At 45.1% G+C, this 15,626-nt stretch overlaps 1 protein-coding gene across 1 annotated transcript in view; it reads left to right on the top strand.

The window, feature by feature from the left end:
• TFRC (transferrin receptor) overlaps positions 1 to 8,013 on the top strand; it is a 54,654-nt gene extending 46,641 nt beyond the window's left edge. Inside the window, exons 16-19 of the mRNA XM_069727065.1 lie at positions 589 to 670; positions 783 to 1,004; positions 4,152 to 4,292; positions 5,033 to 8,013. Coding sequence (XP_069583166.1) covers positions 589 to 670; positions 783 to 1,004; positions 4,152 to 4,292; positions 5,033 to 5,275 — 688 coding nt within the window. The 3' untranslated portion in view covers positions 5,276 to 8,013. The remainder of the gene's footprint in view (positions 1 to 588; positions 671 to 782; positions 1,005 to 4,151; positions 4,293 to 5,032) is intronic.
• The last annotated feature ends 7,613 nt before the right edge of the window (positions 8,014 to 15,626 follow it).

Raw genomic sequence — 15,626 nt, 5'->3', positions numbered from 1 at the left:
ATCTTCCCTGCAAAAGTGTTTGCTGTAGAGAAGATATGAATAATAGTGTGTAAAATCCAGATCCAGGTCCCAAACCCCCCTCCCACCCCGTGTGCGCCCCCCCCGCTGTGATTAAAATACTCACCCAGCTCCCGACTCCCTCGCTGCTTCCTGTCCTGGCCGCACCTTGTACTGGGGGGTGGGGACCTGGATCTGGATTTTACACACTATTATTCATATCTTCTCTGCAGCAAACGCGACGTGTGAAACCCGGCCTTACGCTGTTAGAACACTCGATGGGGAAGATTTCTATGAACTATGATTTTAAAGGGGGATTCCTCTTTCAGAAAAGTAGACCCAAACGCACTAAAATAACAAGTGAAGCAGGTACTTGTCCTCCCTGGGTCCAGCACAAGCCCCCTGTTACTTCTTGGCTATAGTAGTGATTCATGCCACTGATGTGACGTCACTGCTGCGGCATTATTCTAGTGCCTGTAACAGGTGACTAAACTTGCACACAAACCAAAATGTATCTTTTTACTACTATAAATGTATTCAAAATTGTCCATATTGAAGTTTACGGTGTTTGATCTTGTATATTCTCTTCAGTTATGGATTCCCCATGGATGACAGTGCATACCCGTTCCTTACATATTCGGGCATCCCAGCGGCATCTTTCCGATTTCAGAAGGTATAGTATTTTGTGACTGAGAAACCGGGGAAGACTCTTGTAGTCTTAAAAGGTGTTTATGGTTTTCTATTGTACTATTTATAATTGACTTACACTTTTTTTTCTATTATAGGAAGATAGACGCTATGCATATCTTGGCACTGATGACGACACTTTTGAACATTTTGATAAGTTGGTTAATATCAACAGTATGTGTAGGACGGCTGCAAATATTACAGGCCAGATAATTCTCCGTCTAACACATGACCACAAGCTGCCGCTGGACTTCACTAAGTATACGGAGGAACTGCTTAGAAGAACTATGGATCTTAACAAGCAAAAGGGTGCACTAATTGTACGAATTATTTATTTATTTTTTATTTCTGCACATTACAATATGGCTTCAGCTTTGTAACCTTTACAGAGTGTAGTGTATTAAGCCATGCATGGCACACAGGTGATTCCCCCGGTGGGCCCTTCTACAGGAGTAGTGCTTGGCAGAATCCTGATAATTTGCGATTTACAGACAAAAGCAACATCTAATTTTTTTTTTTTTTTTTTTTTTACTGTAGCATACTAATAAGCTTATTATAGAGAAGTATAGATAAAGTTGTGACTGAAGGTAAAATCTACATGTAGCTGATCAGTGGTCTCCTACAGTCAGTTTTGCTGAATGGCCCTGGTCACCCCAGTCTGACACTATCCAACATTGTCATTTGATGTTTTTGACTAAACCGTAAGGCTGGCTTTACATAAGTGTATTTTGCAGTTTGTATATAGGCCAAATAGCCCTCTCTGGCAGCAGGTCTCCTGACCTGAAATTACAGCCTCTTATGTGAATGAGATTGCAAGCTCTGGTGAAGAGACAAGCCGCCGGATCGGGCATTTTGGTCCATATACAGACTACAAAATATGCTTGTGTGAACCTGACCCTGCACACCAGCCTGACCAAAGAACGAAGACTGGCTACCAGGGCTGCTGAGCGGAGATGGAAAAGATCCCACTCCAACGAGCACTTCATTGCATTCAAACAGTCCTCACTACTTGCAAGGCCACACTCACTGCAGCAAAACAAACTTATTTCTCATCTCTCACATCCTCCCTGTCTCACAACCCTAAACAGTTATTCAGCACTTTCAATTCTCTCCTCTGTCCCCCAGCAGCCCCTCCCTCTCCACTCATCTCTGCTGAAGAATTTGCCTCACTTTTCAAGCAAGCAGAATATTAACATCAGTTTTGATTGACAACCCCCAGAGCCCTTCCTCCTAACTGCCTAGCCCTCCTCCTCCAAAACCAAGTTTTCCATCATTACAGAAGATCGACTCTCTACTCTAATCTCAAGCTCACATCTCACCACCTGTGCACTTGACCCAATCCCATCGCACTTCATCCCAAACCGCACCACACTCTTCATCCTAACCCATTTCTTCAGCCGATCACTAACAACTGGTGTTTTCCCCTCAAGCTTTAAACATGCCTCAATCACAACGATCTTCAAAAAGCCCTCTCGATCCTTGGTATCTAGCTATCACCCCATATCACTTCTCCCCTATGCCTCAAAACTACTGAAACAACACATCCATCTTGAACTGTCCTCCCACCTCTTCCTGCTCCTTCTTCGACAGCTTTCAATCTGGCTTCTGGCTGCATGACTCCACTGAATCTGCCCTATCTAAAGTCACCAATGACCTATTAACTGCCAAAGCCAAGCGACACTACTGTCCTCCTCCTAGACCTGTCCTCTGCCTTTGACACAGTGGACCATTCCCTACTATTACAGACCCTCTCATCTCTATGCATCACTGACTTGGCCCTATCTTGGATTTCGTCGTACCTAAGAGACCGGACATTGTGTCTCCCACTAGCCCCATGGCTTTGTCATCTCTATGCCGACGACACACAGATCTAAATCTCTGGACCAGATATAACCACCCTACTAACCAGAACCCTACAATGTCTATTTCATCCTTCTCCGCTAGATTTCTTAAACTTAATATGGACAAAACAGAATTCATCATCTTTCCCCATCTTAATTGACTCCAGTCCCACAAGCTTACTGCCTCGGAGTAATCCTTGACACTTGTCTCTCCTTCACACCACATATCCAAGCCCTTTCCACTTCCTGCCGACTTCAACTCAAAAATATTTCCTGGATCTGTACATTCCTAAATGAAGAATCTGCGAGAACCCTAGTCAATGCCCTCATCTCCTGCTTTGACTACTGCAACCTCCTGCTCTGTGGCCTCCCCCCTAACACTCTCGCACCCCTCAAATCCATTCTAAACTCTGCTGCCCGACTAATCCACCTGTCCCCCCTCTGCTATTACCCAGCCTCTCCTTTTGTTAATCCCTGCACTGGCTCCCCATTACCCAAAGACTGCAGTTCAAAACCCTTGTCATGACATACAAAGCCATCCACAACCTGTCTCCTCCATACGTCTGTGACCTCGTCTCCCGGTACTTTCCTGCACACACCCTCCGATCTTCAAGACCTCCTTCTCTACTCCCCTGTTATCTCCTCTTCCCACAATCGCATACAAGATTTCTCCCGTGCATCACCCCTACTCTGGAACTCTCTACCCCAACACATTAGACTCGCCCACCGTTGAAACCTTTTTAAAAAGAACCTGAAGACCTACCTCTTCCGACAAGCTTACAACCAGCAGTAACCGATCTACCAAACCGCTGCACGACCAGCTCTACCCTCGCCTACTGCATCCTCACCCATCCCTTGTAGATTGACCTCGCGGGCAGGGTCCTCTCCTCCTGTAGTCCAGTCGTGACTTTAATTGAATAAGATTATTGTACTAGTTTTTGTATACCCCTCCTCACATGTAAAGTGCCATGGAATAAATGGCATTATAATAAATAGGTATATGGGGAAACATGGATGAAGGGCTCTCCCAGCATATTTTGAATATAAAGAGCAGAGTAAGTCACTGCCAAAGAGTAACCCATGTTTTAATCTTTTCCATAAACCTATAGTACAAGTCTTATCTGATATTCCGTTAGCTCCTTCCTCCTCTCTCCAGTCCAGTCTAACTTTTGTAATTTTTATTAGCAACGGCCATCTCGTACTTAGAGAGGAATAGGCTAAAGGCAATGCTGCCATCTTATCTTGGAAATGTAACAGTCTCTCTTCACTGAATACAGATTTTACCTGTGAACTGAGAATTTTGAGGACAATTGATCAGACCTGGCAGAGAAAAAAATAATTTTTTTCCTAGAAGATATATTAAGAGTTGCTTATTTTCATATGTACTATTGATTAATGAAATATTAAAATGGCGGATATTTTTTGTGTATTTGATCATGCCTGATCCTTTGCTGAGGAGGTCCAGCTAAACTAGAGCTGCCTTACCAGTTCCCAAGAAATCCCTGTATTCACCTCCTTTTAATTTACTATTTTGCAGGATTTTATTTGGTCTTTTAAATGTACTCTGTAAATAGTACACCAAGAACCTGGACTAAACAGGTTTTTTGTTTTCCCTTTTATCTTTAGAATATGAACCTAGATGTAAAATGGATGAATTCTGCTTTGGGAGACTTCAACCGAGCTGTTGCCGCACTCAAGAAAGACTTTCTCGACTCCGACTTGGAAAATAATCCTTTTCTGCGTTCACTAAATGATCGTATTATGAAGGTAAAGATTGTATGAATTGCCACTTACTATGGATGTGTAGGATCTTAATATTGTCACATTGTGCTTTTTTTTTATTTATTTTTTTTATTATCTATTTTGATGATTTGAGGGCATTTTTTCTGCAGTGTTGGCATAATTCCCAATACTTTTAAATGTGGAATTTTCACACTACAAAACAAAATTGGTGGTTTGTGACTAGGGAGTGTTCACTAATTCAGTGAATATAAAAGCCTCCCGAGTGTTCCACAGTCTTTGAATAAGCAATCTATTGATTTTAATGTGGAGTGTTTTTGAAGCAATTTTGTGGCCTATATAGCTGACTACTAGTAATGAGTGAAAGTGCTTAAATAAGGCGTTATCGGAGCATGCTCTTGTGCGAAGTTTCTTCAGCGTGCTTGAAAAATGTTTGTCACTGCGGCTGCATGTCTCATGGCTGTTTGACTATTTGTTCGACAGCCGCAACACATGTATGTGTTGCGGCTAACAGTTGCTAGACATGCAGCCTCGGGGACTCTGATATATTTTTTGAGCACGTCAAAGACACTTGGTTAGCATGAGCATGCTCTGATAACGCCTTATCCGAGCACATTCACTTATCACTACTACTTCCAAATTTCATACCGTGAGAACATACTAAAAATGTGCTCATTATTGTCTTTTGCAAGGTCTTTTTTTCAGACATCTTAATAATGTGATTGTGTGGTTTTTTTTTTTGGTTTTTTTTTTCCCTACACTTTTAGGTTGAGCACTCTATGCTCTTTCCCTATGTTTCTCCTAAAGAGTCACCATTTCGACATATTCTTTATGGCTACGGCAATCACACTTTTGATGCAATGAAGAAGCACCTAGATTTACTGAAGGAAGACAAGTCCAAGTTTAATGAAGATGTCTTTAAAAACCAGTTGGCCCTTCTTACTTGGACTGTCCAGAGTGCTGCAAATGCCCTGGAGGGTGAGATTTGGGAAATAGATAATGAGTTTTAAGATGATGCTGTACCCCTCCAAAGTGAAGCACTTATCCCTATACATGAGGCTGAAATGATTTCAATGTCAAAAGGAACCTTTCTTCTGATTCGTCCTGTCCAAACCACGGGCAGCACAAATCTGAGCATGGGTGCAAAATCACAGGTGATTGATGGGTCTCTCCTTTTCTATGTACATGGGGAGAGACCTGCAAATTTTCTCTAAGCAGCGAAGGAAAAAGCCAGCCAAGTCTGGGCAGCATGAATCAGATGACAAGTTTCCTTAGTTTACAGATCTCCTCACCCCATCCCTCTTGTATTCACTTTCTTGAGCCAACATCTGGTGAAATAACTTTGGTTTGTGCCATACGAATACTAGCCACTGGAATAGAGGCGCCACTTTATTTCCCCCTCTCCTTACTTTCTATTGTTCACAAGGTTGGTATTTCAAGGCTGCTAATTCTGACCCATTTAGAAAGTTTTTATACATGATTCCACTCCATTTTCCATGCATTTCTACTTGAAACCCGAGAATAACTGTAGACACTAGAGAGCCAGGAACCTTTTTAGAGCCCTGTGGCCAGCCTGGATGCGAATGGTGGCCTGTCTGGTTTTGGTTGGCAGTTATTTGCTGCCCTGTTCAGGTTACACAGTAAGTAATCGGCTGACTACCTGCAGTGCAGGAGCAGTATAGATGGGCTCAAACTAGGAGGATTCTGAACATATATTAAGCACTGAATACTTATTTATTTATCAGTGACAGTGATCACTATAAATGGTGTTAATTTTTGTTATTTTGGTAATTATCGGAAGCAGTGACTTCCATAATTGACGGTTATACTGTCGGATTTTATTTTTTTCCGTATGATAAAAGCAGCATCTGCTTAACCGGTCTGTCATGATACTGGAATATCTGCTCTCACTGTGCCATGCAACAGAGGGCTGAAACCCTTCGATTTCTAGAAGTTCTTTCTGTGCTTTAGGTTGGTGGTTGGGTTCCTTAATGAGCAGCATGCATGGAAGGTTATAGAATGGCTATCTAGATTTCCACTTAAATAACCTGATGCTGGATAACACATGACTTTTGGTCAGTAACTTGATGCCATGGTATATAAATGATGTATGTTCAAGTGTGGAGCTTATGAAGGAAGTCATCACCATCTTAAGGCGTACAAGGTCTTCTCTGTTGCATTGCACAGTCCATAATGGCACGTGCACACAAGCACTTTGAAGCTACACTTTGGCTATTTATCAGGGTTTCTTATACCCTTTCTATTAAGGGTTGAGTCACATGGGACCTCAATTTAGCAGAGAAAATCGGTAAAAATAATTTGCTTTTTTTTCCTTTGTGAAAAGTTACAGCATAAATTGAGGTGTTCTGGATTTAAATCTGCGGCGTGTTGTAATCCCTGCTGATTTTTGCATGGACTTGCGATCACGTGGACGAGACTCCCATTCTCTCTCCTGCTACATGTCAGACTTAGCATCCAGAGCATCCGCCCCATGTGCACGTACCCTAAAGCAGACTTTCCAGTAACTTGAATCATGAAGCGTATGAGCTTACATTATCGGGAGCAGTGTCTTCCATAATGGATTGTGTACAAAATTGGTAGTTTTTGCCTACCACAGTGTTATATCGGGGGCAGTGATCCCTCATATGTTACACTACAGGTGTACTTAATTATCGGGGACAGTGTTTCCCATAATTGGTTTTAGGTTAAATACTTGCTTGCAATGCTTAGCTCTGTTCACTAACTGTATATTGTGTTGCCTGTGTGCATGTTGTGGTCTTCGGCTCCTCTTGAAGAAAGCGTTTGATTTCTGCCCTGTGCAATTGTCTTTTTAAATTTCTACGATATTTATACCAGTTTAGGAAAATTTTTCCACAAAGATTAAAAATGTCTTCACTTTAAAGATTGCGCCAGGTCTGTACAAATGGTACTGTTACGTTACACCCTGAAGAACTTGTTTGAGCGGAGTCTTCCTTTCCAGGATGAGCACTTATTATAAAATTACCTTGATCATACTTGCTGAAAAGTCTTTGCATATAAAGAATTTGTTTTGTGGTTGTTAAAAAAAAAAATGTTGCTAAATCTATACTTTTCTAGAAGTCTATTTTCTGCAGTGCATGTTTCATGTGTGACTGAGCTCATGTCTAATCCATTACGCTAATCTGACTACTGTATCTTAACCCTGAGGGTTTACTGTCCTCAAAGCAGGAGAACCTGAGGAATTGTAATATTAAGCTGACCCGTCGCCAAGTGTGACCGTACAAGCAGTATGCATTGATTTCTTAGACCTAATGACACTGGTATACTCACTCTGGCTGTATAATAAGTCTGTAATTAAGGGAAGCATTCCAGTATGATTAGGTGTAAGATAATGTATAGAGTTTGTATTTGGTGGTCTGCTTTGACCATGGCTACTGCCACTGAAATGTCTACATGTGTAGGTACTCTGCATGTATTTACCATCAGTTGATGGCTTAGCCAATGAATTACGAGTATATAAATATTTGATTAACCCAAACGGGGAGACAAATGTTTATTTAATGGGTTATCCACCGAAGTTTAGATGGTCAGGGCAGTTTGTGGGGAATGTTGGTTAACCCCATTAAAATATAATTGAAAGCAGATTTCTTAACATTCCTCTGGGATTTCCTTGCCTATGGGTCTATGATGTAACTAGCTGTTAATTTTACTGTCACTCTGCTTAGAATGTCAATGATTGGCTGTGCTTAATTAAACAGTTCTCTCTAAAGTCTGTCTCCTGTGTGATTTTCCTTTGATTTGAGGGACCTTTGAAAGCCACATGGTTTGTTCACTCATTGCATTTTTTTTTTTTTGTCCTTTGCCGGTACTGTAAAACACTGCATTTCTTTCTACGGCAAAAAGCAAAGTGACTAGGCTTCCTTTGCTTTGATGGTTCAAAATTCTGCAACTTTCAAATCTGTGGCATTGCCGCTGCTTAGTTTGCAGCATTTTTTACTCATTCAAATGAATGGGGGGGCAGCGCAAATAAAAATGTATCAAACACTCACACAGGTCATGTACACATTTTCTCAGCAGAAAGGTCTGCAAATAAAAAGATCTGTTCGTTTATAGAGGGCCATAAACGAGGTTATAAGTAGGGATGAGCGAACAGCTTTGGATAACTCATCCAAATAACTATAGCGCTCCGCAGCTGCATGTCACAGCTGTGTGACAGTCACAACATACATGAAGATCCTGCAGCTGCGGAGCCGAACCGCTGATTATTGGGAGCGCTACAGGAAGCCGGGTTCCTCATGGTGCTATTCGGTAAGGGTACTTTCACACTAGCGTTTTTTTTTTTAATCCGTCACAATGCGTCGTTTTGCAGAAAAAACGCATCCTGCAAAAGTGCTTGCAGGATGCGTTTTTTCTCCATAGACTTCTATTGACGACGCGTTTGCGACGGATTGCCACACTTCGCATCCGTCTTGCGACGGATACGTCGTGCTTTGGCAGACCGTCGGGAGAAAAAAAACGCTACATGTAACGTTTTTTTCTCCTGACGGACCGCTTTTTCCGACCGCATGGGCGGCCGGAACTCCGCTCCCACCTCCCCGCACCTTACAATGGGGCAGCGGATGCGCCGGAAAAATGCATCCGCTGCACCCATTGTGCAATGCAGCAAACGCTAGCGTCGGAATCTCTCCCCGACGCATTGCGACGGGGAGATTCCGACGCTAGTGTGAAAGTAGCCTAAGCGCTATAGTTATTCTGATAAGGAGTATCCAAAGCGGTTCGCTCATCCCTACTTATAAGGCATTTACTCATTTTGCATGTTTACCAGACTTTATAAAAAAAAAAAAAAAAAAATCAAATATGGGCAATAACAGTTGTCAGAATTACTGCCTTAGAAACTAGAGTATAGAAATATACACTTAAAAGGTTCCTTCCCCTGAATTGTTACAGATCTCAGACATAATAAAAAGACTTACTTTCAAACAAAACCAATGTTCCGTATTTTGCAGATTATAAGATGCACCCCAAATTTTGAGAAGAAATGGGGAACATACAGTACAGATCAAAAGTTTGGACACCTTCTCATTTAATGATTTTTCTTTATCTTCATGACTATGAAAATTGTACATTCAGACTGAAGGCATCAAAACTATTAACACACGTGGAATTACCGTATATACTAAACAAAAAGTGTGAAACTGAAATTTATGTCTTATATTCTAGGTTCTTCAAAGTAGCCACCTTTTGCTTTGATGACTGCTTTGCACACTCTTGGCATTCTCTTGAAGAGCTTCAAGAGGTAGTCACCGGGAATGGTCTTCCAAGAATCTTGAAGGAGTTCCCAGAGATGCTTAACACTTGTTGTCCCTTTTCCCAGAGATGCTTAACACTTGTTGTCCCTTTTGCCTTCGCTCTGCGGTCCAGCTCACCCCAAACCATCTCTATTGGGTTCAGGTCTGGTGACTAGAGGCCAGGTCATCTGGCGTAGCACCCCAGTAAATAGATGACCGGAATAGTGATGCTGATGACGGCAACGTCTGCTCTAACCATCTTAGTAGCCGTTTCAAAACTGCAGAGGTCTTTAATCTGTGCTCGCTCTGTAAACGTGATATGCACCACATCTGTACTACGTTGGCCTAGGCTATGCAACATGACATACTGCATTGGGGCTTGTTGCTGCTGCAACTTGTGCAGGGTGGAATTCCACTGTCGGCACATCTCATATCAACCTGTTAACTGGCATGGACAAAGATCTCTGTATCAATGCAAGTCAACGACCTGAGGGGTGTGAACATCGGAAGTGAGCACACAGTTTTGATGCTTTCTGCAGCAGCTCGCCCAGCCCAGGATAGTGGCAGATAAAATGCTGTACCAGCGGGTTGAGGATGTGAGCCATGCAAGGCACGTGTGAGCTTGCCTCACCGTAGGGCTGCCACCAGGTTTGCAGTTATCGACCACTGCCTTCCCTGGATGCGGGTTCAGCGGAGACAGCCATTGATCAAACTGGACCTGGAGAGCTGTCCACAACTCTTCAGCTGTTTGACTTTGATCTCGAAGCCATACCATTTTTAACATTGCCTGATTGCAGTGAACTCCGGCTGAGCAGTATGGAGGTGGTGGGGATTCACTATACTGTTGAAGGCCCTAGAGGAGGCAGAAAGTATGGAGGAAGTGTTTAAATATAGGTTTGTCCTGCAAGCCTTGGGGATTCCAAGACTTGTGGAGCAGCGCCCCACGAGTCACCCAGTGCCCAGTCAGAGATGTAACCCCCTTGGCCATGCTTACTCGTCCATGTCTGTGGTGAAATGCACTTTAGCAGACAAAGATGTAGGTAAGGAACAGGTGATGTCTGCGGCATGCTGGTGTAGCACAGGCACGGTTTTCTTAGAAAAGGAACGACTGGGGGACTGCGACGGACAGCAGCTTTCAGAAAGTCTATCTACCATGTGGAAAGGCAGCATTTCCATGGCTAACAAAATGGATTGAAGATGGTGGAGTTCAACCACTTAGCATTGTCAAGCGTAGGAGGAAACATCTTTTACGTGACCAAAACTGCAGTACCGTGGGCTGTGTGCAGTGCTGAGAGAGGGCAGGGTACGGTGGACCGGACAAACTGCTGGACCTTGAGAGGTGCAGGCAGAGATGCTATGGTGGATTGAGAAAGTTGTGCTGTGCTTGCTCTCCGAGATTGGTCAAAAACTGCACACATGTCTGCTTCCATTACAGCTGATGGTGGGCAAGATTCTGCTGTCGAAGACCTGCATCTCAATAGTTGGTATGGTAACGGTGGAGAAAGAATCAGCAGATGTGGCTGATGGTGGTTGAGGTACCCTTCCCACCTGACCAACTCCGCTGACATGCTCCTCAACCTCAGATCTCTCCTAATGAAACGCAAAACAAGCCACCCACTCTCCTCCCACCTGCGTGCGCTCGTTCTCTCTGCTTCTCACTGCTGGCGACATAGCTCCCAACCCAACATAAACACCCAAAATCTTGCCCACCTAAAATCTGTGCCTTTGACGCCCACCACCCTGCTCCCTGTCTCAGGATCACTCTGGAATGCCCGCTCTGTCTGCAATAAACTTTACGAGAGGTAAAGAGGTTGTGAATCACGTGATCTTTCCTTCCTGGGCCTCATCGAAACATGGCTGACACCCTCTGACACAGCCTCCCTTGCTCCGCTATGTTATGGTGGCCTCCACTTCACCCACACTCATCCTGGCAACAAACATGGTGGAGGAGTGGGCCTTCTCTTTTCTTCCAACTGTACTTTAACCAAATTCCACCTCTACCCTCCCTTATCCTCCCCACTTTTGAAGTCCATTCTGTCTCTACTCTTTCCAGCCTCCAAATGGCCATCATATACTGACCTCCCGGCCCGACCACTGCCTTTATTGATCAATTCTTCACCTGGCTTCTTCACTTTCTCTCTGCTGACATTTCCACCATCATAGGTGACTTCAACATCCCCATCGACACCCACCAGTCAGCAGCCTCCAAACTCCTGTCCCTTACTTCATCTTTTGGACTTACTCAGTGGTGCTCCTCAGCCACCCACACAGACGGACACACATTAGACCTGGTCTTCACCCATTTCTGCTCCCTATCTAACTTCTCAACCTCCCCTCTCCCTCTATCTGACCACAATCTACTCACTTTCTCATCACTGTCCTCCACACCTGTCACCCATGTCCAGCAACATGCGCATCCCCGCAGAAACTTCGCACACTTTGACTCTATTCAGCCACTGTCATCCATAGCTTCACTCCACGACACACACTTCCACTAGTTTCTACAATGCCACTCTGGCATCAGCCATTGACTCAGTCGCCCCGGTCATGCATAGCAGAGTGCAATGAATCAATAGACAACCCTGGCACAATAACATCGCTAAAAAGCTTTGGCAAGTATCCAGAATTGCAGAATGGCGTTGGAAGAAAACGCATTCGCAAGATGATTTCACTGCACTCAAACAAGCAACACTCGCATTCAAATCAGCTCACCTCTTCTCAACAGGCCTATTTCACATCCCTCATATCTTCTTTATCCCACAACCCCATACAGTTGTTCAACACCTCCAACTCCCTCCTCCGCCCACCACTGCCCCCTCCAACTTACTTAATCTCTGCCGAGGACTCAAAAATAAGATGGACCAAACAAGGCAAGTCTTTGTTGTCTGACCACCACGACCCCTTTGTATGCCAGACCAATGCCCTAAGACCCCTTTCACACACCAGTTTTTTGCTATCAGTCGCAGTCTGTCGAATTTTGAAAAAAAAAAAAAAAAAAGGATCTGGCGACTGATGCCACCAGATCCGTTTTTCCATTCGCCACGACAGCACCCACGAGAGAGGGGATCCGCCCCTAGGAACAGGAAAACTACAGAGATAAAAGGGGCGGCCCCCCCTCGCTCCTCAGTTGGTTTCCTGTTCCTAAGAGGGAACCCACAGAGAAGACTCTATGGAGTACTGAAGAAGAGGAAGGTCCGCCTGGATGCCGCCTGTCCGTCTCTGATGAGAGACAGGGGCTCCCGGACGGATAGACAGTCGGGGGTTCCTGCTGGCTCCCCCCTCATCTGCTACGGCTTGAGGCAACGATATCCCTGCTGGGACATCGTTGTGAAATATGACCGATGGAGTGGGAATGTACCTCAGGTAAGGGGCCTCCGGTTGCGGCGGTGCTGCCTTGCAGAGAGGAGGTCGGCGTCGCTTTTTCCGGTCCCTTAATGGCGGTGAGAGCGGCCGGCAAGCTGCAGGGATGCCGGCGCATGCGCAGTGCAGTGGCGCTCCCTGAACTCCGAGGTCACGCTATCACTTCCGGGGGCGCCACCATATTGGATTTTGTGAGCGGTTCCTCCCCCCTGGGCCACACTACGGCGCTGGTAAGCAAAAAAAAAATGGAAACAGCAGGAAGGGGTGTGTGAGGTTCGGCGCTATAAATTACAGCTCAGCTGTGTAGGGGGTGCGTCAGCATGTCGTCCCATGAGGAGGTTTGTGAGCGCCCTATGGAGGAGTTAGCTGTACCCAGTGAAAATGTCAGGAAGAGAAGTGGTGGACAATCAAAAGTGAGCGACTCCACTGACAAGTCAGGGAGGAGGTCGTCCCGTGGCACACCCCAGGCCGAGCAAAACAGCCGAGACCCGGTATATAAGATACTTCGGGGTGAGTGTTTATTTAGCTTCATGGAAGCTTATGTTGGTCTCCTCTCCTTATGTTTTTGTAGGGGAAGAGGACTGGGAAGACCAAGCACATGCAGTGTGCAATATGTACTGAGCCCTTACCTGATGCTTATAGCAAAAAACTGTGCCAGGCTTGTATAGATAACACCCTGCGGCAGGAAGAGTCCGTTAAAATGAATGAAATACGCCTTATAATTCGTGAGGAGCTTCAAAGTTTACGAGGCAGTCCGTCCGTAAATATTGAGAGGAGAGTTAGCAGAGCATCCTCGCCTAAAGCTGACACGTCGGCAGAGTGGGGAGGTCGAGTCAGATGTCTCTGTTATCGGGTTCATCAGATGAAGAGGACTATGTCTGCTTCCCTACTGATGGCATAAATAACCTGGTTAAATCAGTAAGGAGTAATATGGGGGTTTCAGAATTAAAAGAACCTCAGACTCAGCAGGAGATGATGTTCGCGGGTCTTTCTCAGCGAAAGGGCCATGTGTTTCCAGTAAACCAGGCTATAAAAGACCTTGTCAAGAAAGAATGGAGTAAGGCTAGGGTCACATTGCGTTAGCGCAACCCGCTAGCGCTAAACGGGTTGCACTAACGCAATGTTTTTAATGGGGCCGCGTCCTGGGGTCGCGGTAACGTCCCCGCTCTCGCAGATCCCCGATCTGCGAGAGCGGGGAACGGACCGCGGGCGCGCATCGGACGCTGCGAGCAGCGTCCGCGGCGCGCCAGGAAACAGCGGCGCTAGTGCTGCGCGTTCCCATTGCCGTGAATGGGCGCGCTAACGGACGCGTTGCATGGCGTTAATTTCGCCGTGCAACGCTGTCCGTTAAGCGCGTTCCCATAACGCAATGGGAACCCAGCCTAAGGGTCAAAAGGGGTTTGTGCCAGTGTCATGTAAGAGACGCTACCCCTTTGATGACGAGGACTTAGCCACCTGGGCTAAGGTACCAAAAGTTGATGCAGCTGTAGCATCTACCGCTCGCCGTTCCTCTTTGCCAGTAGAGAATGCGGGTTCTTTGTCCGACCCAATGGACAGAAAATCTGATGCACTTCTCAAAAAATCGTGGGAAGCCTGTGTTACTGCATTTAAACCAGCAATCTCAGCTACATGTACTAGTAGATCCATGTTGGTCTGGCTGGATCAACTAGATCAAAACATCAGAAGTGGCGTTTCCAGAGAGAAGTTGCGAGCCTCTATTCCATTGATTAAGGGGGCTGCGACATTTATATCTGATGCCTCAATAGACTCTCTCCGCCTGGTGGCTAGATCAGCTAACCTCTCTAATACGGCTCGTCGAGCATTATGGATAAAGAACTGGAAGGGAGACGCCCAGTCCAGGGCTAAGTTGTGTGCCATACCCTGACAGGGTGAGTACCTCTTTGGAGCTGTCCTGGATGACATACTCACAAAGGCGGGCGAAAAGAAAAAGGGGTTTCCTAATCCCTTTATTCCTTCCTACAGAAGGGCGTTCAGGAAGCCACCATTTGGAAGGAAAGGAGGCTTTAAAGACCGCTGAAGTAACAGGGAGTTCAGGCAGAAGGGCAATCTGTTCAATAAGCGTCCCTTCAGACCAGCGGATAAGTTCCGTGAACCCTATTCCACCAGTGGGCGGTAGACTACTACAATTTGTTGAACAGTGGAAAGAGATAACGGCCAATACATGGGCCTTAAATTTAATTTCGTCAGGTCTCACCTTAGACCTCATCCGGACGCCTCCGGATTCTTTTCTTCTTACATCCCTAAAATCCAGGCTGCAGCAAGAAGCACCGGAAACTGAAATCAAGTCTCTTTTGTCCAAACAAGTATTAATAAAAGTTCCACCATCTGAAATAGGAAAGGGCTTTTATTCTCCCTTATTTCTAATAACTAAGCCTGATGGGTCCTTTAGGACTATATTTAATTTGAGGAAGTTGAACATCTTCATAAGACCTAAAGCCTTTAAAATGGAGTCCATTCGGTTAGCCATTAAAAATCTATTTCACAACTGTTACATGGTGGTGCTGGATCTTAAGGATGCTTACTACCATCTGCTCACATAAAAAATGGTTTGATCTCACCAATCATGGACAAAGGGTCCCCATGCCAATGATGCAGGATCCCTGGGAGGGTCCAATAGTTGTGGGATGAAGAAATGGAAGCGGGGGACCTGTTTCCTAAGCCCCTGTCGTGCCCCAGCAATGACTCCTGTCCTTACAAGGACAGGCCCAAATCA

The sequence above is a fragment of the Ranitomeya imitator genome, chromosome 5, assembly GCF_032444005.1.
Source record: "Ranitomeya imitator isolate aRanImi1 chromosome 5, aRanImi1.pri, whole genome shotgun sequence".
NCBI lineage: Eukaryota > Metazoa > Chordata > Amphibia > Anura > Dendrobatidae > Ranitomeya > Ranitomeya imitator.
The sequence above is the reverse complement of the archived record's forward strand: the minus strand, read 5'-3'. Positions and strand labels throughout refer to the sequence as shown.